General features: G+C 50.1%; 1 protein-coding gene across 2 annotated transcripts in view; it reads left to right on the top strand.

Moving 5' to 3' along the window:
• Nucleotides 1–25,088, top strand: part of NFATC2 (nuclear factor of activated T cells 2) — a 78,382-nt gene that overhangs the window by 3,299 nt on the left and 49,995 nt on the right. For both annotated transcript variants that reach the window (XM_056507515.1, XM_056507516.1), the window contains exons 2-5: nt 4,504–5,515; nt 6,761–6,929; nt 18,850–19,052; nt 21,172–21,344. In XM_056507515.1, coding sequence (XP_056363490.1) covers nt 4,504–5,515; nt 6,761–6,929; nt 18,850–19,052; nt 21,172–21,344 — 1,557 coding nt within the window. The remainder of the gene's footprint in view (nt 1–4,503; nt 5,516–6,760; nt 6,930–18,849; nt 19,053–21,171; nt 21,345–25,088) is intronic.

The following is a 25,088-nucleotide window of genomic DNA, read 5'->3' as shown; positions in this document are numbered from 1 at the left end:
CCCTGACACAACAGGTGGAAATGCAGATGGGAAGGAGTATTTTCTGCAGGCTCAGGCCCTTGCTGTAGCTCATTAGACTCTTGAACTGCAGCTGATATGAATCTACAAGGTCTGTGTGTGCAGTGCAGAGAGGGGAAGCAGGGGCATCCATAAATATTAATATTCCTCCCAATGCTTGTTTGTATGTAGACAGGCTCCCAGGGACATTGCCATGTCTTGTAGGTGTCAAGCCCTGAATAATTTGCCTCCTTCCTTTTTTTCTTCTCCCAGATGCAAAGCTATTAAAAGGAAAAAAAAAAAAAAAAAGCTGAAAATGCATGCAGTTGGGTCCTGGGGCTGGCTCAGGAACACAGGAGGCAGTGTTCAGCCCTGCCATAAAGAAACAAATATGAACATCTACCAGAGAATTCCAGATTTCACTCAGGAAACCAGCTCTCACTCGGAGCTTCCAGGCAGTTAGTGTAAATAACAGACAACTCAGCTTTTGAAAAATGCAAAGAAGCTCTGGACTGGCTCCTTCAAATGACAATAAGCAAGTTAATTGAAAGAGAAAATCGACTCTTTTACTTATGCAGATGAGGGACTCCAGTTAAATCCCGGGAGCAGAGGATGTGAGGTCAAAGCCCATCGTGTGCCCTGCACAGGGCTATCTTTAGCTCTTTGCAGAAACCCAGCACGGAATGCAGCCCCTGGGTCGAGCCTTTATTCCCTAATTTCATGCTAATTGGCACGGCCCCATTTGGCTGAGTGGCTGCCTTTGAAGTCGCTGCCTTGTTTTAAAACAGAGCAGGGTGGCCCTCACCAAGCCACGTGTGCTCACCCTGCTGTGGCCCTGGGGAACCTGGGGAGCCTCTTCCTTCTCCTTTCTGCCATCCAGAGATGTGTGAAAAGGAGTTTGGCAAATCAAGGGTCAAGTCCTTTGGAACTGAAATCTGATTTCTTTCACCTGTGGTTCAACTGTCCCTGGGTTCTTAGGGGCACTCTTGAGGGTCCCCACTTGGGGAGGGTGCCTGGCTTGGGTTGATGGAGCTGCCTGCACCCAGGGGAGCTGGGCTGGTGGTTATTTGCAGGGCAGGAGCACCTAGAGCCCTGCTGTGGTGAGACAGTCGTTGGTAAAGCCTGTGGAGAAGGGGCAGGGAGAGCTGGCAGCCCGTGGGCAGTTTGGGTGGGATCCCAGAGGAATGGGGGTCAGACTGCTGTAGGAGGAGGGGGTGAGTGGCACAGGGAAGGCTGTTTGCTGACACTGAGGCTGACAGAGCATGAGGAGGTGCCAGAGCTGCCTGGGTGTGAAACTCCTGTGTTTTAACCCCATCACAGCAGAAGGATCTTTTGGTACTGAATCAGAGGGTGAATCAGCAGTGAAACCTCAGGATGGGAAATGCCTGAGTGCAGGGAGTGCTGAGCTGTCTGTGAGACGCCCATCAGAAAAGAGTGGAGAGGACAATGCTTTGCTGGAGCATCCCAGTCCATGTTTTGGGATGCAATATGCAGAAATGGATGAACTCCTGCAGGTGGCACAGCCTTGGGAGCAAAGCTGCATCTCTGGGGCGTCTGCACTGAGGTTTCCAAGTCACTTCAGTCCTTGGAAAACACTTTGCTGGGCTGACCCGCCATGTAGCTGTTCTCTGTCAGGGTGCAGTGGGCTGTCCCTCCTGGGGAGCCCAGCTGGAGGTGGCAGGGCTGGTCCCCTGTGTGCCACAGCCCCAGGGTGGCAGAGGGCCAGCAGTGCCAGCTTGGCTGCCCTGAGCTCCTGCAGCCCTACCCAGGCTCGCCTGGGCAGCCCAGGGAGAATTTTGGGTGGTGCTGGGGCCGTTGCTGTGCCCGGGGCTGTATCTGGTGTCTGCGAGGGCAGAGGGGAAGCAGCCGAGCATCCTCTGCTGCAAGGGCACAGACTGCTGCTCCTGGGCTGGCTCTGCCCTGCCCTTCCCTCCAGCCGATTCCTGACCCCAGCCTGCCCCAGCCAGTGCCCTCCTGCCGAAGCCAAAAAGCCGAATTCCTGCTGATTTCCATGGAAGAGGCGTTTACTAGCGGGGGCAGCACCCACCGCGCATCCCGCATCCCTCCCCGCCGAGGTCAGCGCAGCATCCCCGGGTTGCCGTGGGCACGGACCGGGCAGGGACAGTGATTTCATTGTGCCCGCGGCTCCCCAGGCTCTGCTGGCCCAGCCGTGCCCGTGAGCCGGGGCTGGAGCTCACCCCGACCGTTTCTGCTCGGACCAGACCCGGTTTATCCCAGCGCTGGCACTTTGCGAATATCGGCGCTGCACGGGGCTGCGGGGGTTTGCTGGGCAGGGCAGGGCAGGGCAGGGCGGGCTGGAATTGCATCCTCCGGGAGGGGCAGCGCCGGGGAAAGCGCTCTCTGAAATGCAGATTTCAGGGGTAAGCAAGGGAAATGTAGGTTGTCTGAAGCCCGGTTTTTTATGTGCTGTCACTGCGAGTGAGGGGTGTGTTTGTTATACAGACTTTTAAAATGACACGTGCACATACAAATACATTTGCTTTTCCCTTACACCCAACATGAATCTCCCCTGCTGGCTTTGCTGCTCGGTGTGCTGAGTTTTGGTTCTGTACCTGCCGTGTCTGGCACAGATAATTCAGTTTGATGTTGGTGGATGGGCAATTTCGGCTGCCTGGGGAGATGAAATGCTCACCTGCTCCTTGGGGTGAAGATGTTCCGCCTGGAGAGGCTGTTGTGCTTCTCACAAAACAGCACAAACCCTGCTCCAGCCTGGCTCTGCTCGGTGCTGGAACTGGGGAGATTCTCCCCAGAGATTTTCCCCAAAGCAGGGGGATGATGCCGTGAGCCTGTGGGGGTGTGTTCCTCTGCTCACTCTGGAGTTCTGCTCAGAGGGAATCTCAGCAGCAACCTCGATGTGTCAGACCTGAGTGACGGGGATGACACACTCACCACTCCTGGGTGCCAAAGCTCTGAAATCCACGGCGCTAAAAATACGTTTGGCTCAGGATTCAGTGACTCGTTGCTGTTTTCCTATCCCCAGAACAGCTGTGTGCTGGGATTAAAAGCCAGAGGGAACCTTGAGCATTGTGCAAGCTGGGCTGTCCGTGCAGCTCCCTCCTGTCCCGGACATTCTGTGTGCTGGTTTGTTTGCTCGGCCCCTGGGGTTTCCCACTGAACACCAAGGCTCAGCAGTTCCTGAATATGAACAGAAACCCCCTGAAAATAAGTCCAAATCTCTCTGTGTGTAAAAGTTTCACCAGGAACTTCTGCTACTTTTGCAGAAAGCAAAGTCAGCCCCTGCCTGGTTTTCTGTGTGATATTTTCTCATGGGAATTGCTGTCTCATGTTGTGTAAGAGTTAGAGAGAATGCTGGGACAGTAATTTAAATATTTAAATGAAACCCTCTGCCTGTGATGTGCACTGATCTGTGCCCAGAGCGAGCAGATAGGGTGAATTAATCCCAAATTGTGGAGCTGTTTCAGGTATTTCCTGCTGGATACACTGAAATATTAAAAAAAAAAAAAAAAATCCTGGTAATGTTCTGCATGTTTTTGTGTGATGACACACTGAAATATTCTTCAGCCCCCAGGCTGGGGTGGCTCCAGGAGCTGATGTCCTTGGGAATACCTGCCAAGACTCTGGGATGCCACTGCACACCCTTGGGTGTGGGAGCAGACTGGAATGGGCTCAGCAGTGCTGGTGGGAATTCTGTGTTCCCTGGGAGCATCCCTGTGCTCTGCAGCCTGGGAGTAGTTTGTAAAATTGGAATCCCTGAAAATTGAGGATTTTTGGTACCAGCAGAGAGAGAGTTCTACTGAAAACTTACTTGTTATTGTGTATTTTACAATTCCTGTCTGACAATGTTCCTTGGGCTGAAATTGGAATGTGATTGCCCTTTAACCACAGGGCTGGATTCTTTCTCCCTCTCTCTCTTCTCTAACAAATATTTGTGAATGTGTTTTCTGACTCACATGAAACCTGTCACCAAACTTGCTGTCGTGACATGGAGCCAAACAAACCAGCACACAGAACTGCCTTTTCAGTTTAAGAGTCTGAGCTCAGCTTTGACCACAGAGCCTTCCCTGCCTGGCTTTGGCTGTGCAAGGAAGGTGTTCCTCCCTTCTCCACAAGCTGCTCCTCAACATTTGGTTTTATGTAGACGTGTTTGGAAGTGATTTTGTGATGTGCTGGTCTCAATCCAGTTGGCAAAATGTCACTTAGGTGTCACCGAGGGGTGTCCCTGGCAGGAGGGCAGCCCTGCTGTGGGCAGAGGGATGCTGGCCTGGCCAGGGGGTCCCTCAGGTGAGGCTCAGGCAGCAGGAGCCTGGCTGGAGGTGTTTGCAGTGCTGCTGTCCATGCTGCACTTGAGCTTCCCTGGCTCTTAACCCAGAACTTCTCACAGGCATTGACTGCAGTTAAAAACAATGAAATCATAAGCTAATATCAGATCACAACCAGTTTATAAATATGCATTTTTTTTTAACCCATGATTGCTCAGCTTCTGTAACAATGTTTACAGTCTTAAAGAGACCCTTCTTTTTCCAGAAGAACCGACTCCACATAAAACCACCAGCCCACCCTCTGGAGTTACATACGCTCATGATGTCTTGGACTGTGGCCTCAAGCCATGCCCCCTGCCTTTTCCTAGCCTTTCTGCAGATCCCATGGGCAGATATGGACAGCCAGATAGCATAGGGCCAACACCTCCACACCCTGCCAGCGCTGCAGGGGCCTCTGCTCCGAGCCCTAGGATTGAAATAACTCCATACCATGAACTGATTCATGCAGGGGGTCCCTTCCGCAGCAGAGACACAGATGTTCTGTTGGTGGAACATCAGGCCAGCTCAGCCACCACTAGCCCCAGGGTTACCCTGCCTGTCCCTGGCTTTGAGGGCTACAGAGAACCACTGTGTCTGAGCCCAGCTAGTAGCGGCTCCTCTGCAAGTTTCATTTCAGAGACAAATGTATCTCCTTGCACCTCACCATGTGTTTCACCAAATAATGGTCCTAGTGATGACCTTTGTCCGCAGTTTCAAAACATCCATACTCATTATTCTCCTAGAACCTCTCCAATAATGTCACCACGAACAAGCACCACGGAGGAATCCTGCTTGGGACGCCACTCACCATCTCCCTGTCCCAACTCAAGGTCTTCGTCGCCAGGTGCCAAAAGGAGGTACTCGAGCACGGGGCTCCAGAGCAGCCAGCTGCCTGCCAGCTCCCCCCAGCCCTCCCGGAGCCCCTCTCCGCAGCCCCCTGCCCGCCTGCCCCCGAGGGACGACGCCAGCGCAGCCCCTTACCCGCAGCTGCCCATGGACGCCCTCAGCAGCCTCCCCGCCGACCCCTCCTGCGCCGTCCCCACCAAGATCTGGAAAACCAGCCCCGACCCTCCGGCCGTGCCTTCCCACAAAAACAGCATCCCCTGCCACGTCTTCCAGACTGTGGATTTCCACGGGCCCTGCGAGCAGGAGGACAGGAGAAACTCGGCCCCTGAATCCATCCTCTTGGTTCCTCCGTCCTGGACAAAGCAGCTGGTGCCTGCCATACCAATCTGCAGGTATGGAATCCCCCTCACGGGAGGTTTTGGGTGTTTGTTCATGGTTTGGTGTGCTCTGTCATGGCTGATGATCCTTGGGGAGTGTTTTATTGGGCAGAGCAGAGCTGAGTGCTCAGGGCCTGCACTGGTTAATCAGAGCCTGGTCCATTAGGATTCTGAGATGAAAAAATCAGGGTTTTGATGAAACATCACCAACGAGGTTCATTGGCAGCACAGTGCACTACAAATTCAGATTTCCAAATGATTTTTCTAAACAGCAGATTGCAGGCAGCCATTGACCAAAGCTGAATGCTCTGGTGCTGTCCTGCTGCTCTTAAAGTGATGAGGTTGCTTTTGTGAAGTCACTTACAAATTTCCATCAAGGGTTAAAATATTTTAATTTATTTTTATTTAAATTTAAATAATGCCTGATTCAAAACAGAGCTCATTGCTCCAGGTCAGACTGAGCATGGTCACCTCCAGGGACTTCGTGCTGGTTGTTAATTTGTCACTTGTCCCTTAGCCCAAATCTCAGCCCTCCACTGTCTGGCTCTGTGGCACCTGCCAGGACCCAGGGTGCCAAGTGAGTGGCTCAGCTGCCAGTCCCTGCTGGCACCCTGTCAGTGCCATCCCGCTGGCCTCCGAGTGTCCCCACACTGACGTTATCCCAGGGTGTTCCTGACCTGCAAACACCAACTGTGAGTGACAGAGCACGGGCTGTGACTTCCCTTGGCTCGTCAGACCGGTCCTGGCAGCAGCCACGGAGTAAGAGTGGTTTAAAATCCTTTAGCTGTGCACTGCAGTGTATTCATTTCATGCCCTGAACCCTTATGCATTTTCATAACAGGAAAACTAGTACCAGGTAAGAATATTTAGCATTTTATTGATGTGCATTTTAATATTTATGGAAATCATAACAGTTGTTAATTTGCACAGCTGTTAGGTAATGATAAAATGGAGCTGGTATTTCACAATACATATTCTGTGATCCAAGCTGGAGACACACAGCTAGATAAACTAGATAAAAAGGGGGATCTTTGAAAAAATATAAATGCTACAGATATTTCTGTTTAAGAAGCAGAGATATCTTTTCTGCAAGGAGATGAGCCCACGGAAATGATCATCTCAGCAGAGACGTGAGCAGCCCACCACAACCCCAAGGCAATTCCTAAACGTCCCAGGTTTTGGGAGGAAGGAGGGACGGGAGCTTTGGGAAGCCACGTTCTCAGGAGCGTCCCTGCTGACGTGTCCCCCTGTGTGTCCCAGCTTGCCCGTGCAGTCCCTGCCGCCCCTGGAGTGGCCCCTGGCCAGCCAGTCGGGCTCGTACGAGCTGCGGATCGAGGTGCAGCCCAAGCCCCACCACCGCGCGCACTACGAGACCGAGGGCAGCCGCGGCGCCGTCAAGGCTCCCACCGGCGGCCACCCCGTGGTCCAGGTAAGAGCTGGCACCTCCCTGGGGACAGGGGCAGCTCCATCTCTGGAGAGCTTGCTGTGGGCTGGACCTGAGAGAGGAGCACCCCGAGAGCTTTTGATGAGCTTTTGGCCAGGATTTGGGGAAGGTTGGTTTGGATTGGCTTTGAAAGCTCAGAGATGTGTTTGCTGCCTTTTCTGGGCTTTATAAACCTCATGGGATCCCCTGGGGGCAGGCTTATCTCTGAATTGCTTGCTGTGGGTTGTTCCTGAGAGAGAAGCACCCCGTGAGCTTTTGGATGTGCTTTTGGATGAGCTGAGTGGTGGGGAAGATGAGAACTTGGGGAAGGTTGGTTTGGATTGGCTTTGAAAGCTCAGAGATGTGTCTGCTGCCTTTTCTGGGCTCTATAAACCTCATAGGATACCCTGGGGACAAACTCATCTCTGAATTGCTTGCTGTAGGTTGTTTCTGAAAGAGGAGCACCCTCTGAGCTTTTGGATGGGCTGAGCCATGGGGAAGCCCAGGATTTGGGGAAGGTTGGTTTGGATTGGCTTTGAAAGCTCAGAGATGTGTTTGCTGCCTTTTCTGGGCTCTATAAACCTCGTGTGATCCCCTGGGGGCAGACTCATCTCTGAATTGCTTGCTGCAAGCTGTCCCTGAGAAAGGAGCACCCCATGAGCTTTTGGATGTGATTTTGGCCAGGACTTGGGGAAGGTTGGTTTGGATTGGCTTTGAAAGCTCAGAGATGTGTTTGCTGCCTTTTCTGGGCTCTGTAAACCTCGTGTGATCCCCTAGGGGTAAACTCATCTCTGAAGTGCTTGCTGCAAGCTGTACCTGAGAGAGGAGCACCCCGTGAGCTTTTGGATGGGCTGAGCCATGGGGAAGCCCAGGATTTGGGGAAGGTTGGTTTGGATTGGGTTTGAAAGCTCAGAGATGTGGGTGCTGTGTTTGTTGCCTTTTCTGGGCTCCATAAACCTTGTGTGAACCCCTGTCATGACTGTCATAAGGTGCCTGGGAAGTCACTGCTGAAACAACCGAGCAAAACTGAGGCTGCCCGTGGTGGAGAGAACGAATTGGTCCCTTTGACCTGAGAGGTGAATGAGCTGAACCCTTGTTGTGTTTGGGGTGTGAGCAGCGTTTCCTTCACCTTTCAGAGGGTGCTGTGAAATACTGGCTGAGCAGCTGCAGTGCAGCCCGGGGGGCACAGCAGTCATTCCCTCATTTCCCCTGTTTTCAGCCCGTGTTTCCTGAAGGAAGCCAAGGGCAGGCTGGGCTGGGCTGTGTCAGGGGGAGAGTGCTGGAGTGAGGGGTGGGAGCTGAGCAGGGCAGCCACAGCTCAGCCCCCACTGAACAAAGCTGGGCTGCGTCCCACAGATGTTCCTGACACACTCAGGGCTTGCAGGAATCAGGAAAACATTAACATTTATGGGTAATTTCAAGCATGTGATCAATACCACTAATTTCACTGGGTTGATTTGTGCTTAATTTCAAACATATGTTCAATATTCCCCTGCAGGCTCACCCCCTTTTAAAATCAAGCCATAGATTGGTAAATTAATGAATTTGTTTGCTTTGATGGGGCTGGACTGGCATGTATGGAGTGGGTATTTGAGTGAAGGGTGCAGGGTAACCAGCAGTCACATTTGCCATTCCTCAGCAATGCAGGATTTTGGGTTGGGTCTGACAGGCTCATAGCCTCCTGTGGTGTGTTTGAAGCTGCCTAGGTGCAGGAATGATACCAATCAGCACTTGCTCCTTTCTCAGTTTGCTTGCAACTGCAGTATCACTTACCTTCCCAGGGTATTCCCATCAACAGCCTCTTATTGCACTGAAGGAGTTTCTTGTGACATGGGGAAATAGAATTTGTTTCCTTCCTGCAATCAATATCAATCAAAGAGGCATTTCTATTTTCTGTTGAAGACAGGAACCAATATTGCTAGTTTTATCATAATTTGCCATCAAGCTTCAGGATCTAAGGCTGTAAATTCAAATGTCCACTTTAGTTCCCCGAGCAGATGTGCCTCTGCACAGCTGTGCCTGCATCTGGGGAAAATATGGACAGATTCTTTCTGAAGGTTTATTGTAAAGCTGGGAGTATTTGTTGAATTTGTGTTCACTTGAACATAACCAGGTTCATCTGGATGCCAAGCAATGGGATAGTTGCACCTGTATGGTTTATGACATCTCAGACTGGGGGAGGCTAGGAAGATCCAAAGTTTTCATGTCAGAAGTTATTTGGCTTCAAGGGATCTTTTTCCCCCCTCTCCTTCTTCCCCCTCAGTGAAGCTTAACTTTTGTGTTCTTGTCAGATGCAAACAGAGTATTTTTCTAAAATGCAATCTCCATTGAAACTAATCTGATTTTTAAAAAGCCTTCAATTAACTCTCCACGTGACTAATCACCAGCTGAACCTGCTGGCAGAGAGATCTTGGCTGCTTTGTGCAGCACAGTGTTGACCTGCAATATTTATTTTTTGGAAAGTGCATTTTGCATGCAGATTTCTTCTTTTGGGTGCTCTGAAGCTACAGACCAGCAGATCTCATATCCTCCAAGCCTTATCTTGTGGTTTATCTTTCTGATGCTGCTTCCTCTTCCTCACGTGTCAAGCCCCGAGGTTGTGCTCAAGGCTCTGCAGCACTGTGCACTCCAGGCATGGCTGGAGAGGGGTCTGGGTGGTCAGAGCCCCTGGGGAGCTGGCCCAGGTGGGACATGGGCTGTGCCAGGAGCAGGGGAGAAGCCTTGGAACGTTCACATGTCGGATTTCAGCATCAATGGAGGAGCACGGGTGTGCTCAGGTGTTTGAGTCACCTACAGCTTGTGGTACCTGGAGAGAAACTCAGGTTTTAGGGGTGTGAGTTGGGTGTGAGTATCCCCTGGGTGTTCAGGTGCTGAGAACAGCCAGGAGATGCTCTGCAGAAGGACAAAGCTGAAGTTTCCATGCTCCTGCCACCCTGCAGGTCCCCTGGTCACTGGGACCACAGAGGAGGGGGAGGCACGTTTGGTTCCCAACTCTTTTTCCCCAAAGCTGCTGATTTGTACCCAGCAGCTCCAGCCAAGGCTGTGGAAGAGCCTGTGCAGTGGGAAAGGCAGTGGCTGTCCTGAGGATGTGGCTGGGATGGAGGTGGCAGCCCAGACACAAACCTGGAGTGCAATGGCAAAGGTTCAATCCACAACCCAATGCTTATCTTGGTACAACATCCAAATGCAGAGCAGGGTTGCAAAACCCCAGTGCTCAGGTGAGGGCAGGGGCAGGCTCAGGCACCCCCAGCCCTTCCAGCCCTGTGTGCCAGGCTCCTCCTCACTGGAGCAGGAAAGCTGCACTGAGAGGGGCTCCTGTTCAGCACAGCCAGCCCAAAATCCCATTACCCTGGGTTTTAACTTTAAAACTGTGATGACTTTCACTGCCTCTTTTTATTTTTCTTATTAAAAAGAAGCTGGAATGGCAGAGTTGTTAGTGGAGCTCACAGGAGCTGCTTTACAATAACAAACGTATGTTCCACTTTCCTTTTATATTTCAATTTTGCCGTCTGTGTTTTCTTGTGGTTTCGCAGTCAAAGGAGACATTGTTCCTCAGCCTGGGCTTCCCATGGGGCTCTGACTTTTAACTGTATGTGACTTCCAGCATCCAGCTAATTCATTGGTGTGTTGGTGAAACCAGAGCCTTTGATGGGAACTCAAAAGCAAACCCCAGCTCCACGGGGTGATTCACACTCTCACACGTGGGGCTGGGCTGCTGCTGAGCCCTGGGCCAGCCCGGGGGGCTTGCTGCTGAGGACACATCCCAGAAGTTCAGTTTGTCCTTCTCCCACCTTCCAATGCCCCTGTGCAGGGAATGGAGCTGGCTGGTGCTGCACAACATCTCTGTGCCACCCTGGTGGCCATCACTTCCCTGCTCTGGGCTGGGTTTTGTCCCCAGCTCGCTGTGACAAACCACCTGCACCTTTCACACCTGATTTACCTGCAGGGCTTGTTTGCACAGTGGGATCCTTGTAGGGGCCTCTTGAGCTTTGAGCTCTCCTCTGTGGGTTTATTTGCTGCTGCTCTGTGTGCTGCTGCAGGGATTGATGTGCAGTGGACAAACCAGAGATTTTAGCTGCATCTGGGAAATTCTCTTCAGAACCAATCTGCCATCAAATGCAAGGGTAGGTCAGCAGCCCTCATGCTGTGCTGCAGGCATGGCTGTAATTCTGAGGTAGAGGTGAATGAAAAGCTCTCACTGAAACTTTTCAGCCTAATTCAGAATGCATTGCTTTTGATGGAGAGGATTTTTGGCAGAGCTGAGGGGAGACAGTGTGTACCAGCTGGTTGGAGGGGGATGGCTGTGCTGTGCAGGTTTTGTGGGTTAGAAATACTCCTGAATGAGGCAGATGCAGGATTTAGTTCCTCTTTCCTGTAGGTTCTCACTGCAGGACTGGGCATGGGGCTCCACAGTGCCTCTGACAGCTGGCAAGGGTCCAGCTGTGCTAACTGCTGCCAGATCCCCCAGTGTAATTCTGTCAAAATCATCAAATTTTCACCCTCTGGTTTCCTCGTGGCACAGTGAGTTCTGTCGTGCTGGGGAGGTTTAGCTCTCCTGTCATGATGTGCATGGAAGTGCTTTAATGGCACAGCTGGATTTCTTAGCCAGCTGTGAAGAGGAGATCTCCAAATCCTGCTCCCTGTACATTGCACTGGACAGATGCATTGTGCCTCTTCTTTAAAACTGGCATCTGGGATAATCAAAGCACCCTGAAAGCAGGATCAGCTCTTCACAGGGGCTGGGAAACCAAAGCCCAGGGAGGAAACAGCTTGCTTACTCTGTGCTGTGAGGTCAGGCAGGAGCAAACCCTGTCTCTCAGACCTGCATTAACCCCATCTGAAAGCAGAAATCCCAGGAAGGCACTGGGAGTCTGGTTGTCATTTACTGTAAGGAACAGCAGAGCAAGTGAGATTCAGCCCTTGGAATTTTGACAAAACTGTCACCAAAATAAGAAACACTTAAAACTGAGTATCTTAAAAAGTCATAATTTAGCAGAATCAGATGTTCAGAGGATTGTCTTCAGAGCCTTTTTAGACAGCTTTGGTAGGGAGCAAAAGGAACTAAGGCAAAGATTTCCTTCTGGTCTGAGTTCTTTTGCAGTGTCCCCAGCACATTAAATTGAACAAAAACATGTGAGAAGATTCAGCTTTGTTTCTCAATGTCAGCTCTAACTGGAGCAGGCAGAGGAGCTGCTACATGATACAGTGGCTGGACGAGGCCTTTGTTAAGCCCCTGACAGTTATTGATATGCCACTCTCCCTGAGACAATGCAGGGACATTTTCCATCTCGGTACGAGCATTGTTGAGCAAAGACCTCCCCAAAAAAAAATTCCTCGGCATGGCCGCGGTCAGCGGCTATTAAGGGCGGGGGTGAAGGATCAAAGGCGAGGTGGTTGCAGCAGGAAGGGGGGACAGGAGCGGGGCACTGGCCCGGAGCATCACCGCGGAGGGCAGCGCTGGGATGGATGCGGTGCCGGGCGGGGAAGGGGCAGCAGCCCCGCTTATCTCGGGCACGGCAGCAGGAAGCGATTTCTCACGGCTTCGTGCTCCCTTCTGGTAAATGCTGCGAGCCCCGCTCCGCTCTCCCAGCGGGATGCTCGCTGTGAATCGCCCTGGCCACACACATGCACAGCCCGAGGGGACACAGGGATGCGGGGACCAAACCTCGTGTTAGGCTGGGCTCAGAGAGGAGCAGATAAACCCCCGAGCCCAGAGAATCGATTTAAACATATATATATATATATATATATATATATATATATATATATATATATATATATATATGTGTGTGTGTGTGTGTGTATATATATGTGTATGTATATATATATATATATATATGTGTATGTATATATGTGTATATATATATATATGTGTATATATATGTGTGTGTGTATATATATACATATATATACACATAAATACATGTATATATGTATATATACGCACATATATATGTATATATGTGTATATGTATATATATACACACGCATATATGTATATGTATATGTATATATATATACACATATATATGTGTGTGTGTATATATATATATATATATATATGTGTGTGTGTGTATATATATATATCTGTGTGTGTGTATATATATATCTGTGTGTGTGTATAAATATGTGTGTGTGTGTGTATATATATATATACAGATTTATACATATACCCCACATTTATATTTCTCCTCCTGGACACAGCTTGTGTTGTCTAGACAGGAAGGTGCTTCAAAGATGCAGCTTTGTCCATCCCTAGGAGAAAAACCCAAATGCTCAGCAGGCAGAGCTCTGTTGGGATGGATGGGGAGTAAATTATTCCCTTGTACCTCTAGAGCAGTCAGTCTCACACAGGACCTTACTGGGCTCTCCAGAGACACCAGGAACATTTGCAGGTGCTGTTGTTTTTGTCGTGCAGAGCCAGCACTGCACGGAGGGTTTCGATGTGCAACAGCTAAACTAGAAATCCCCAAGAAAATTTGGCTCTGCAACTCAGCAGTGAAAGGGCAAAGCTCTCAATACTGCTGGGAACTGAGGAGCTGCAGCTCTGAGTGGTGCCTGATGTGCCAGTTTGGGGTGAAGGACAGGGTCAGCATTCCCTGTCAGCATTCCCTGCAGAATTCCCTGCAGAATTCCCTGTCAGCATTCCCTGCCAGCTTTCCCTGTCAGCATTCCCTGCAGAATTCACTGTCAGCATTCCCTGCAGAATTCCCTGTCAGCATTCCCTGCCAGCATTCCCTGCAGAATTCCCTGCCAGCTTTCCCTGCAGAATTCCCTGCAGAATTCCCTGCCAGCAGGGCATGGCCACCACTGGTTTCTCACTGGGCCTTGGCTGCTCATCCCCTGCAGGACCTGGGAAATCACTGCCCCACTCTGCCCTGGCTTCTGGGTAAGAATAAAAAAAGTTACCTTATTTATTTCCTACGAATCTCCCTTTTTCCTGCTAATAATTCTACTTCTATGTAAATTATAATAATATTTAAATTCAAGGAAGCATATCCCACATTGAAAGATCAAAATCCCAGGGGTGCTGTTGGGTGTGTCACTGCACAAACCCAGCAGCTAAGGGCACATCTGCTCCATTTTTGCATGCAGAATTACACAGGTGCCTTCCTGCCAGTGGCACTCAAATCCCCCCCTTGCCCAAATTTGACTGGTATTGACCCATGGTTGGAGTGCAGAATGAATTTGGTTTCTGCAGAGGTGGGATGTTGCTTCTCATCGTGCCACACATTTCCATTTTGTTTAGAAACCAAATCATAGCAGCAAACCAAACAAGAAAAGTCTCCTTGTTTTCTGAATGATGTTATCTGTTTATCTGCCAAAGTACTTTGCATTTCCTCAGGTCACAGACCAGCCCATGTCTGGATGTGTTAACATTGTAAGAGTTAGGCAAAAGCAAAGTTTAAGAAAAATATTTCAACTGAAAGAAGTAGGATCTTAAAGTCCCAAAATAGAGTATGGAAAGGTACACATCATGTCTGGCTTCTCTTTCCCCTTGTGGCAAATGTGACTCAAAGGAGTTGGGTTTTTTCCAGCTCGACCTGTATACAGTTTGGGGGAGTTTTATTGTGAATAGGTCACCTTATAATACACAAAAATATTTCCTCCCAGAGTTCTGTATTCATAAATCTTCCCTGATCCTTACTCTCTTGAAACTGAAATCCAGATGATTTTGTTTTCTTCATGGAAAGAAGAGTGAGAAAGGGTGAAGGTACACCTTGGTGTGGGGCTGGTGCTCCCCTGGAAGGGCTTGGAGGGAGCAGCTCTGTGAGCAGAAGAACAACACTGAAACCGAGATTTTAGTGCAGCTTGGTTGCTGCTAAGGGAGGGAAAAATGAATTTCAATGCTGGTATTTTAAATCTTCACTTCTCAAAGTTTGTTCAAGGGTCAAATTTATTCCTCCTTTGCTTCTCCAAAAATTGGTGCTGTGGTTAAATATTAAAGCAGCTGCCTGGCATAGTGGAGGTGAGTGTTTATGGCAGTGACAGTCTTTAGCAGTTCAGTTTTAAGAACAGACATATCTCTGAAGCACAGCTTGGATGTGTTCTCTCATTCCAGCTCACAGGGAATTTTCTCTATAAAAAAAGCAGCACAAATCCTCTGTCCCTGCTGAGCAGGGTGAGCATCTCTGGTCCCTGGAAAAGAGAGAGCTTGTGGGACATGACCAGAGCTGGGGTGAAGATGAGTGTAAAACTCTGATTTTAGAGCTCCTGGAGCGTTTCTGTGAGCTGTTCATCTCCATTTTTTTGTTCTTCACTCATCCTGCTGTGTTTGTAGCAAGTGAAAGGTAGATGGAAATGCTTATGGTAAATGATCACCTATATTAGCCCTGAAAATGTAATCAAGGATGAACCCTTTAAATGGGAACACTTTTTTACATATATTTTTTCTCTCTGTATTTGCATTTTATTATGCTATTCTGATTTTACAATGATGTCATCCCACAGCATTGCCATAATACCATAAATTACCAAAAAAAAAAAGAGTAATTTTCTTCCACTGACCAAACAACTGATTTAAACCCTGGTTCTGTGGAGCATCAGGAGGCTTTTCACTGTGTGCTTTATGCCCCTGGGCCAGCAGATAATACAGACATTGCCATATGAACAGGGAATCAATTCTTCTCTGCTTTAAGTCTGTTTGCATTTATACAACACACACCCACAGACTTGCACGTTATTGGACAGTCATGAACAGTTTTGTCTTGGGAGCTCATTCTGTACATGAGCAAGCACCACTTAAAATTACTTTTAAAGGTGGCCAGTATTAAACCTGTGTATGCAGCCAGTTCTGTTACAGCTGCTACTGACTGTGCTCACTGGGGGCAGATTTGCTTTTGTAATTTATGATCTGTTTCCCTCCATTTCAGTCTCCCACCCATAACTCTGGGATTTTGTTCTGCCAGGGCAGAGGGAGAGCAAAAGCTGCTTTGCTGTCACAGCAATAACCCCTCCTGCCCAAAGGATCCTCTCCTTGTTGGAGCTGGGTGCACAAAGAATTGCCCTGTCAGGCACGAAAATAAACACTCAGAACTTCAAAACTGCTCTTCCCCCTCGCCCCTTGTGAGGACAGGGTGGCTTTTGGTGATACAATTTGCACTGAAGGCCAGGAAATGTTGGATTTTGAAAGTCCCATACTTGGGGTGAGTTTCTGTGTGGCTCCCAGTGGATCAGCAGGGGCTGATTCCTCCATCAGTGCCTGTTCCCAGCAGATCTGGGATTGTCTCCCATCTCCTGTAGGTGTTATCCTATAGGTGTAACCTGCTAGGGAGATGTGTGGGATGCAGCCCATGGCTGCTGCTGTGTCTGTCACACTGCTGGCTGCTGCTGTGCTTGTCACACTGCTGGCCACGCTGTGTCTGTCACACTCCTGGCTGTGCTGTGTTTGTCACACTCCTATCCATGCTCTGTTTGTCACACTCCTGGCCATGCTCTGTTTGTCACACTCCTGGCCACGCTGTGTTTGTCACACTGCTGGCTGTGCTGTGTCTGTCACACTGCTGGCCACACTGTGTCTGTCACACTGCTGGCCACGCTGTGTTTGTCACACTGCTGGCCACACTGTGTCTGTCACACTGCTGGCTATGCTGTGTTTGTCACACTGCTGGCCGTGCTGTGTCTGTCACACTGCTGGCCATGCTGTGTTTGTCACACTGCTGGCCGTGCTGTGTCTGTCACACTGCTGGCCACGCTGTGTCTGTCACACTCCTGGCCATGCTGTGTTTGTCACACTCCTGGCTGTGCTGTGTTTGTCACACTCCTGGCCACGCTGTGTTTGTCACACTGCTGGCTGTGCTGTGTTTGTCACACTCCTGGCTGTGCTGTGTTTGTCACACTGCTGGCCGTGCTGTGTTTGTCACACTGCTGGCCACGCTGTGTCTGTCACACTCCTGGCCATGCTGTGTTTGTCACACTCCTGGCTGTGCTGTGTTTGTCACACTCCTGGCTGTGCTGTGTTTGTCACACTGCTGGCCACGCTGTGTTTGTCACACTGCTGGCCACGCTGTGTCTGTCACACTCCTATCCATGCTCTGTTTGTCACCCTGCTGGCCACGCTGTGTCTGTCACACTGCTGGCTGTGCTGTGTTTGTCACACTGCTGGCCACACTGTGTTTGTCACACTGCTGGCCATGCTGTGTTTGTCACACTCCTGGCCATGCTGTGTTTGTCACACTGCTGGCCACGCTGTGTTTGTCACACTGCTGGCCACGCTGTGTTTGTCACACTCCTGGCCATGCTGTGCTTGTCACACTCCTATCCATGCTGTGCTTGTCACACTCCTGGCCGTGCTGTGTCTCCAGTGCCAGCCCTGGTGTTCTGAGCCCATCTCCCTGCTCCTCCCCTGGCTCCCAGAACCAGCTGAAGGCTTGCACAGAGCCTCCTGCCCCACTGCCCTGCTCCCCATCTCCAGAACCTTGGTGCCAGTGAGGAATGGGAGGTGTCAGGGCTGTGCCTGGGCTGGGCTCTGCAGTTTTGTCTTGCACAAGCCCTGCCTAGGGCCTGGAGCCTCCAGTGGAGCTGTTCATGGAGCTGATGGATCTGTTGATGGATCTGTTTATGGATCTGTTCATGGATCCATTTATGGATCTGTACATGGAGCCATTCATGGAGATGCTCATGGAGCTGTTGATGGAGCTGTTGATGGAGCTGTTCATGGATCTATTCATGGAGCTGTTCATGGATCTGTTCATGGAGCTGTTGATGGAGCTGTTCATGGATCTATTCATGGATCCATTCATGAATCTGTTCATGGATCTCTTCATGGAGATGCTCATGGAGCTGTTCATGGAGCTGTTCATGGATCTATTCATGGATCCATTCATGGATCTGTTCATGGATCTATTCATGGATCTGTTCATGGAGATGCTCATGGAGCTGTTCATGGAGCTGTTCATGGATCTGCTCATGGATCTATTCATGGAGATGCTCATGGATCTATTCATGGAGCTGTTCATGGAGCTGTTCATGGATCTATTAATGGATCTATTCATGGATCTATTCATAGAGCTGCTGATGCCAGGAGAGGCTGCTCACTCAGCCCTTGGCTTGGGGGGAGGTCTCTGGGGCACAGCCCCTGTCTTTGTGTGCCTCCAAAAGATGTGCTGGATGAGGAGTGATAGCTCTGGAGAGGGAGTGTCTCCTTAAATTTGCCATGCTGGAGGAAGGCTGCCAGCACTGCATTGATGCTGCATGTGGTCCCCTTCCAGGGGGGAATTAATCCTTCTGTGCAAGGATACCTCCTGCTGACTGGTGAAAAGAAGAAAAAAAAAAAAAAAAAAAAAAAAAAAAGATAAAAAACCCTGGTTTGGCCATGAATACCATTAGCTTAATCTTCCTTTTCTCTGATCTTTCAGTACTATTTGCTTTGTATGGCTTCATCAAGGTTTTGTATGTGGACAGAGTAATTGAAAACAAATTTAGCATGTCTCAGACCATAAAGTTCCCTTTCAGCTTGGTCCCTGGCTGTGTGGTAGATAAATGTCTGGTTCTCATTTTTGGTTATGTGAGAGATTTAGAATGGTTTGATTTGTAATTTTGAACGTTAATAAAGAAGGAGAAATTTCCTTGTCTCCCCGCTCTATGGAGGCATTTCCTTGCAGCAAATGGTGCTTATAAATAAAAAGCAAAAAACTAGACAGAAGATGTCCTTGAGGCCTAGAAATTGCAGCTGTAATGTCAGCTAAGCCATCCTTGTGCTGCTCAGTCCCAGCCCCAAAATGCCATCTCTACCTGCACAGGGGATGTTTTAATGCAGTGCAGGAGGAATGGTTGAAGGTGAACCAACAGCTGAGGCAGGGATGAGCTCCAAAGAGCAGCAAATCAATGCCAGATACCCACATTTATCTTTATATCTCTGCAAATCTTGCTTTCCTGAGGCCTTGCAGGCCCAGTGTGTGATGGCAGGTTTTTAATCTCTTTCCAGCTGCATGGCTACATGGAGAACAAGCCCCTGGGGCTGCAGATCTTCATTGGCACTGCAGATGAGAGGATCCTGAAGCCCCACGCCTTCTACCAGGTGCATCGCATCACGGGCAAAACCGTCACCACCACCAGCTACGAGAAGATCATCGGCAACACCAAAGTGCTGGAGATCCCCCTGGAGCCCAAAAACAACATGAAAGCAACGTAAGGAGATTCCTTTCTATCAGCAAAGTGGGGGTGGGTTAGGGAAGGAGTCACTTAAAAGAATAGTGATGCTCTGGAGGGACTCCCCTTTGGGAGTTGGGATGGTTTATCAGGGCAAGACCCTTGTCAAAAACCAGCTACAAGCACCTGGGTGCTGCTGTGGAGAAAGATTGCAGAGCAACAAACACAGCAACAAGACACTCTCTTGCTTGGTGCAGGGAAGAGCAATTTATTAAAAGAAGCCATTGCCTTAAATAAGGCAGTTAGTGCAAAACAAAATACAGATTATTGGTCAGAGAAAGAGACACTTTTTCTCCCTGGCTTTTTCAGGGACTTTGCAGGTGTTTATTTTTGTTATGATTCTTTGTCTTATGTTTACAGTAAAGAAGGAACTTTTAGCTTGAAAAAAAATCTAGGTGAGGCTAACAAAGTTTTATAGTTTAAAAAAGATACTTAAAACTTAAGAAAAAGGCCTGGCAAATATTGCCTAGGCCTTCAGCAGTGTTCACACCTGGCTTAAAGCTGCTGGAATTGTTCCCATCCATCAGGTGGCCATGCAGGCACTCCTGCTCTGTATTCCAGGTTCTGCAGTGGCTGTGCTGTAATCCCACAATGGTTTGGGTTGGGAGGTTAAAGCTCACCCAGTGCCACCCCTCCCATGGCAGGGACACCTTCCCCTGTCCCAGGCTGCTCCAAGCCCTGTCCTGGCCTTGGGCACTGCCAGGGATGGGGCATCCATTATTATCAGTAATAATCCATCATCTTCACAGTCACAAAGGGTTTGCAGGCACTCAGGAGAAGAAAACTCGAATCTCAAGTCCTTGTGCTGCAGGGACACAGCGAGGAACAGGGGGCAGAGAGAGGAAAGGTGTGGGATGTGTTTTACAGCATTTAATGGAATACAAAACATCTCTTCTGAGCTCAGCCAAGTGCTCTGGCCGTGAAATCTCCTCTTGTAACAGGTTAACAGAAAAGCAAGTACAGGCACATCTTGTCTGCATTACTCCTTCCAGTTTTATGGAGGCAGAGGGATGAAGTGGGCACCAGTCTGAAAACTTCAGGCTTGGACATGTGCCAGGCATGAGAGTGATTGCTCTGCAGAGGGAAGAGCTCTATCTCCAGCCTTCAGAGGATCCTGACAAAATTGGCAGAGTAGTCATGTTTTTAAGCCCCCCTACTTCATCACAAAATCCACATTCTTTCTTCATACTTTTTTTAGAAAACATACCTCATTCCTAACAAGGAACCCTGGAATAATAAACCCCTGCACATATACAAGGGCAAGGAACAGTGTGGGTGTAGGAGGCAGCTTGGGGCTTATACCTCCCCAAATGTGATTTTAATTCATATCAAAAGAAGAGAAATGATGTGGTTTTAGAACTGATATCAAAATGGGAAGTGCCTGTTAAATAGCAGTGCTCACTGCTCTCAGAACTATTGCTGAGCTTGACAAATTATTGTCACATTTTTCTAACACAGGCATGTTTGCAAGGTTACACTGGACTCTGGAGAAGCCAACCTGCACTTACCCCAAATATTAAATTGCAGTGCTGATTTAAGCAATCCTAATCCTTTCATTGCTGCTCCCCCTCTTTGTGCAGGGACACAGTGAATGGGAGAATGAACATCTGCTCTGCCAGGCTCTTGCCTTGCCTGGGAACCCTGTCCCAGGGCTTTGGAGGATGGCACAGTGACCTGGGCCAGGCAGCAGCAGCACCCACCCTGTGCAAAAGGAGGAGGCAGCAGTCTGGCTGCTGCATAGGAGCTGAATTCTGTGTGGGGATTCCGCCACCAGCTCAGCTGCTGTGGTTCCCCAGAGCTGCCCAGGTGTGGGAAGGGCTGCTGGCAGAGCTGCTGATGGAGCCTCCTGCCCTGGGGTGGGCTCTGCACTACTGGGGAAACAAGATTTGGGGTTTTAATGGGGAGCAATAGTACTTGGGGAGCAGCTGCTGCTGTCACCAGTGAGGAGAGGTCCAGCAGCATCCCACGTGCTGCACATCTGGAACTGCTGGAACAGGAATACCTGGCTCCAGCCAGAGCCTAGAGCTGCCCTAAGGCAGAGTTGCAGCCCAGCTGAGGCAGAGGAGTGACCGGGGGCTGCCTGTGCCCTGTGTTGCAGCATCGACTGCGCCGGGATCCTGAAGCTGCGCAACGCCGACATCGAGCTGCGCAAGGGCGAGACCGACATCGGCCGCAAGAACACGCGCGTGCGGCTGGTGTTCCGTGTGCACGTGCCCGAGCCCAGCGGCAGGATCGTGTCCCTGCAGGCCGCCTCCAACCCCATCGAGTGCTGTGAGTACCCTGGGTGCTGCTGGTGCTCCATGTTCCCATCCCTGAGCCCAGCAGCAGGATCGTGTCCCTGCAGGCCGCCTCCAACCCCATCGAGTGCTGTGAGTACCCTGGGTGCTGCTGGTGCTCCATGTTCCCATCCCTGAGCCCAGGGGCAGGATCGTGTCCCTGCAGGCCGCCTCCAACCCCATCGAGTGCTGTGAGTACCCCTGAGTGCTGCTGGTGCTCCATGTTCCCATCCCTGAGCCCAGGGGCTGGGTGGTGTCCCTGCAGGCCGCCTCCAACCCCATCGAGTGCTGTGAGTACCCCTGAGTGCTGCTGGTGCTCCATGTTCCCATCCCTGAGCCCAGGGGCAGGATCGTGTCCCTGCAGGCCGCCTCCAACCCCATCGAGTGCTGTGAGTACCCTGGGTGCTGCTGGTGCTCCATGTTCCCATCCCTGAGCCCAGGGGCAGGATCGTGTCCCTGCAGGCCGCTTCCAACCCCATCGAGTGCTGTGAGTACCCCTGAGTGCTGCTGGTGCTCCATGTTCCCATCCCTGAGCCCAGGGGCTGGGTGGTGTCCCTGCAGGCCACCTCCAACCCCATTGAGTGCTGTGAGTATCCCTGAGTGCTGCTGGTGCTCCATGTTCCCATCCCTGAGCCCAGGGGCAGGATCGTGTCCCTGCAGGCCACCTCCAACCCCATCCAGTGCTGTGAGTACCCTGGGTGCTGCTGGTGCTCCATGTTACCATCCCTGAGCCCAGGGGCAGGATCGTGTCCCTGCAGGCCCCTCCAGCCCCATCGAGTGCTGTGAGTATCCCCAGATCCTGCTGGTGCTCCATGTTCCCATCCCTGGGTCCTAGCGTCAGGGTGGTGTCCCTGCAGGCCGCCTCCAGCCCCATCCAGTGCTGTGAGTACCCCTGCCCTGCTTTGTTGACAGAGACAGGGTCTTCACAATATGCCATGAAGCCGTTTATCGACCCACAAAGCAAAGTTTATATACCTTTTTACCTATTGCTAAAAATAGCACACCAATCACATGAGCGTTACTAAGTTACATAACTCAATAACATTGCTCAATCTATGCCTTGTTTAAGCTAACCAGGTACATACCCTGGACCAAGCACTTTCTTATCTCTTACATTCCTTCTTCAAAATCCCGCCTACTCTTGCCAAGGCTTGCGGCCTACTCTTGCTCAGGCTTGCGGCCTACTCTTGCTCAGGCTTGTGGCCTACTCTTGCCAAGGCTTGCGGCGTACTCTTGCCAAGGCTTGCGGCCTACTCTTGCTCAGGCTTGTGGCCTACTCTTGCTCAGGCTTGTGGCCTACTCTTGCTCAGGCTTGCGGCCTACTCTTGCCAAGGCTTGCGGCCTACTCTTGCCAAGGCTTGTGGCCTACTCTTGCCAAGGCTTGCGGCCTACTCTTGCCAAGGCTTGTGGCCTACTCTTGCCAAGGCTTGCGGCCTACTACATCTAACACATCCATGTTGGTTGTGACAAGCTGAGCGGTGCTTGCAGTCCTGCTCTCTAACTGTATTCCCACACTTTATAAGGAAAATTAATCCACCAACACCAGGGGTTTATGTCCAAAAAGGAGGCAGAGGAGTCCTTTTGCTTTATTGGAATAAAGGGAGAGGCCATGGGGCAATCCCCTGCGATCTCTCGAATTTTTGGAGGATGCAGCCTCCTTTTATCCCAATTTCCCTCTCTCTTTCTCCCTTGGCTGAGGTACTTGAGAGGCACAGACTTCCCAAACACCTGATACCTGAGATTCCCCTCTAATGTATAACCCTCCCTTTTAACTTTTAATTCTTTTACCATTCATGGTTTTCCTCCATTGCTTCTTCCACCTTCCGATATCCGATTTCATTTATCAGCAAATACATTTATCCAATTACAGCTCCAGTCACAAAGTCTCAGCCCCTTGGCTTGCCCCCTTTTCCTTTCCATTGTTTGTGCTTTTGGGGTATGGCTGTCCCTGATTCTCCAGCTGGGAAGGGATTGTTGTGTCTGACCACCCTGTGAAGAGAACTTAAAACACTCAATGTGGAATTTGAGTTACACACCAGCAGAGAATCTGGAAAATAGAAAAGATAAAACTTAAGGCATCACAGCAATCTGCAAGTCTGGGGGCTTCTAACAAGTTTATTTATCAGTGTGTAGCTGCTGGATGCTGCTGGCTCTCAGGTGATTCCTGGGGGTGTGTGCAGGGACACACCTGTACTGTGCCTGTTGGTGAAGTGTGCAAGCTGTCTGCACTCCTGACTTATTTCAAGTGGAGGCACAATCTGAACTTGTCCCCCATGAACTGGCAGGTTTGGGCTCAGGCTGGGCCAGCTCTGAGCACTGTGTGCCAAAGGAGGGACCAGAGTCCTCTGCTCTGAGCTGTGGCAGGAGCACAGAATGGAGGACAGGAATGGAGGGACAGTTTTCATTCTGAGGCTCAGGGCACTCTGGTCATGGCTTTTTCCAGCTGTCAGAGCCAAGGGGTGCAGAGCTCAGGAGGCTGAGGCAGGGAAAGCACAGGTGGTTCTGGTATTCCCCTGAGGGACAGAAGAAAACTGGCAGTTTTGATTTCTGAAGTGCAGATCCCATAAATGCGTGAGCTCAGCACCTCCCACTCGCTGTAGCTGAGTGGATCCTGAGAAAGAGAGGCCTCTGGTGAGGCCCCCGTGTCACAGTCATTTCTGGAAGGGCTCTGCCCACTTTACTGCTTCCTGTGCATCCTGTGATGCTTTTTGTTGTTAGATGTGTCTTTTTGGTGGTTTGGGGATTTCACAAATATGTAATGAACAGTTTTCCTCTGCCTTTGCTGAATGACTCACCCCTTTAGCAGAACCTGACTTGCCATAAATCATGTGAAGAAAGCCATTGAGTCTCTCATGTGTGAGTTGTGTTTACTGAGATGCAGACTTTGCTTAAATACAACTTCTTAGAATGAGAGGAGCCAGTTCTGGGCGGGAAATCAAACTGGCTAGAGAACTATTGATGGCAGCTTTTTAAAAAGCAGTACAGATGAATAACCAAGGCAGGGCTGGGAGGGGATGATGGCTCTGAACGATCTCCTGGCAGTGTTTTTGAGCACTTCAGCAGCTGGGTGAAGTCTCTGGGCACGGTGATGGGGAAGGGACAGCAGTGGGAGTAGCCACCACCTCTGTCTGTAGGAAATGGTCCCCTGTGGGAGCAGATGGCTGAAACAATAGTGGCCTCCACCCCAAACGTGTCCCTGCTGAAACAAAGATCCATTTGCTAAAGGAAGCTCTCAGTGAGGAGCTCCTGGGGTGGGGAAACTCCAGGTGTGACTCCTACACCCTGTGGGCAGGAGGAGCTGCTCCTGGATCCCGCAGAAAGCCCCACACATCACTCCCCACCTCCTCAAATTCTCCTCAGGAAAAGCAAGCAGGAGTCAGGCAGGCACTTTTAGGGCCCTTCCACAATGGCACGTTGTGTTTGTGCCCATCACTGCACTTCAAGCAGGAATCCAGGCATGGGTTGCAGAATAAATCACATTTTTCTGAACTGTGTGCACACACCTAATTTGCCTGTGCAGTGACTGCTGTGGCAGAGCCCTGCTTAAGATGTTGAAGCTTTTATTCTGAGATGTCTTTGCATTGATGGGTCTTAAGGGCATAAAAAAATCCAAGAGTGGAGATACCAGTATAAGTAACTTATTGTTAGTGGGGGTTTTAAAAATAATTTAAGTATTAAAATGTTGGCTGCATAGAAGACAGCAAAGCTCCTACAAGAAAAAAATGTATTTGATCCCCAA

Source organism: Oenanthe melanoleuca, chromosome 20 (assembly GCF_029582105.1).
Source record: "Oenanthe melanoleuca isolate GR-GAL-2019-014 chromosome 20, OMel1.0, whole genome shotgun sequence".
Lineage (NCBI taxonomy): Eukaryota > Metazoa > Chordata > Aves > Passeriformes > Muscicapidae > Oenanthe > Oenanthe melanoleuca.
Note: the sequence above shows the minus strand (reverse complement) of the source record. Positions and strands in the feature narration are given on the sequence as shown.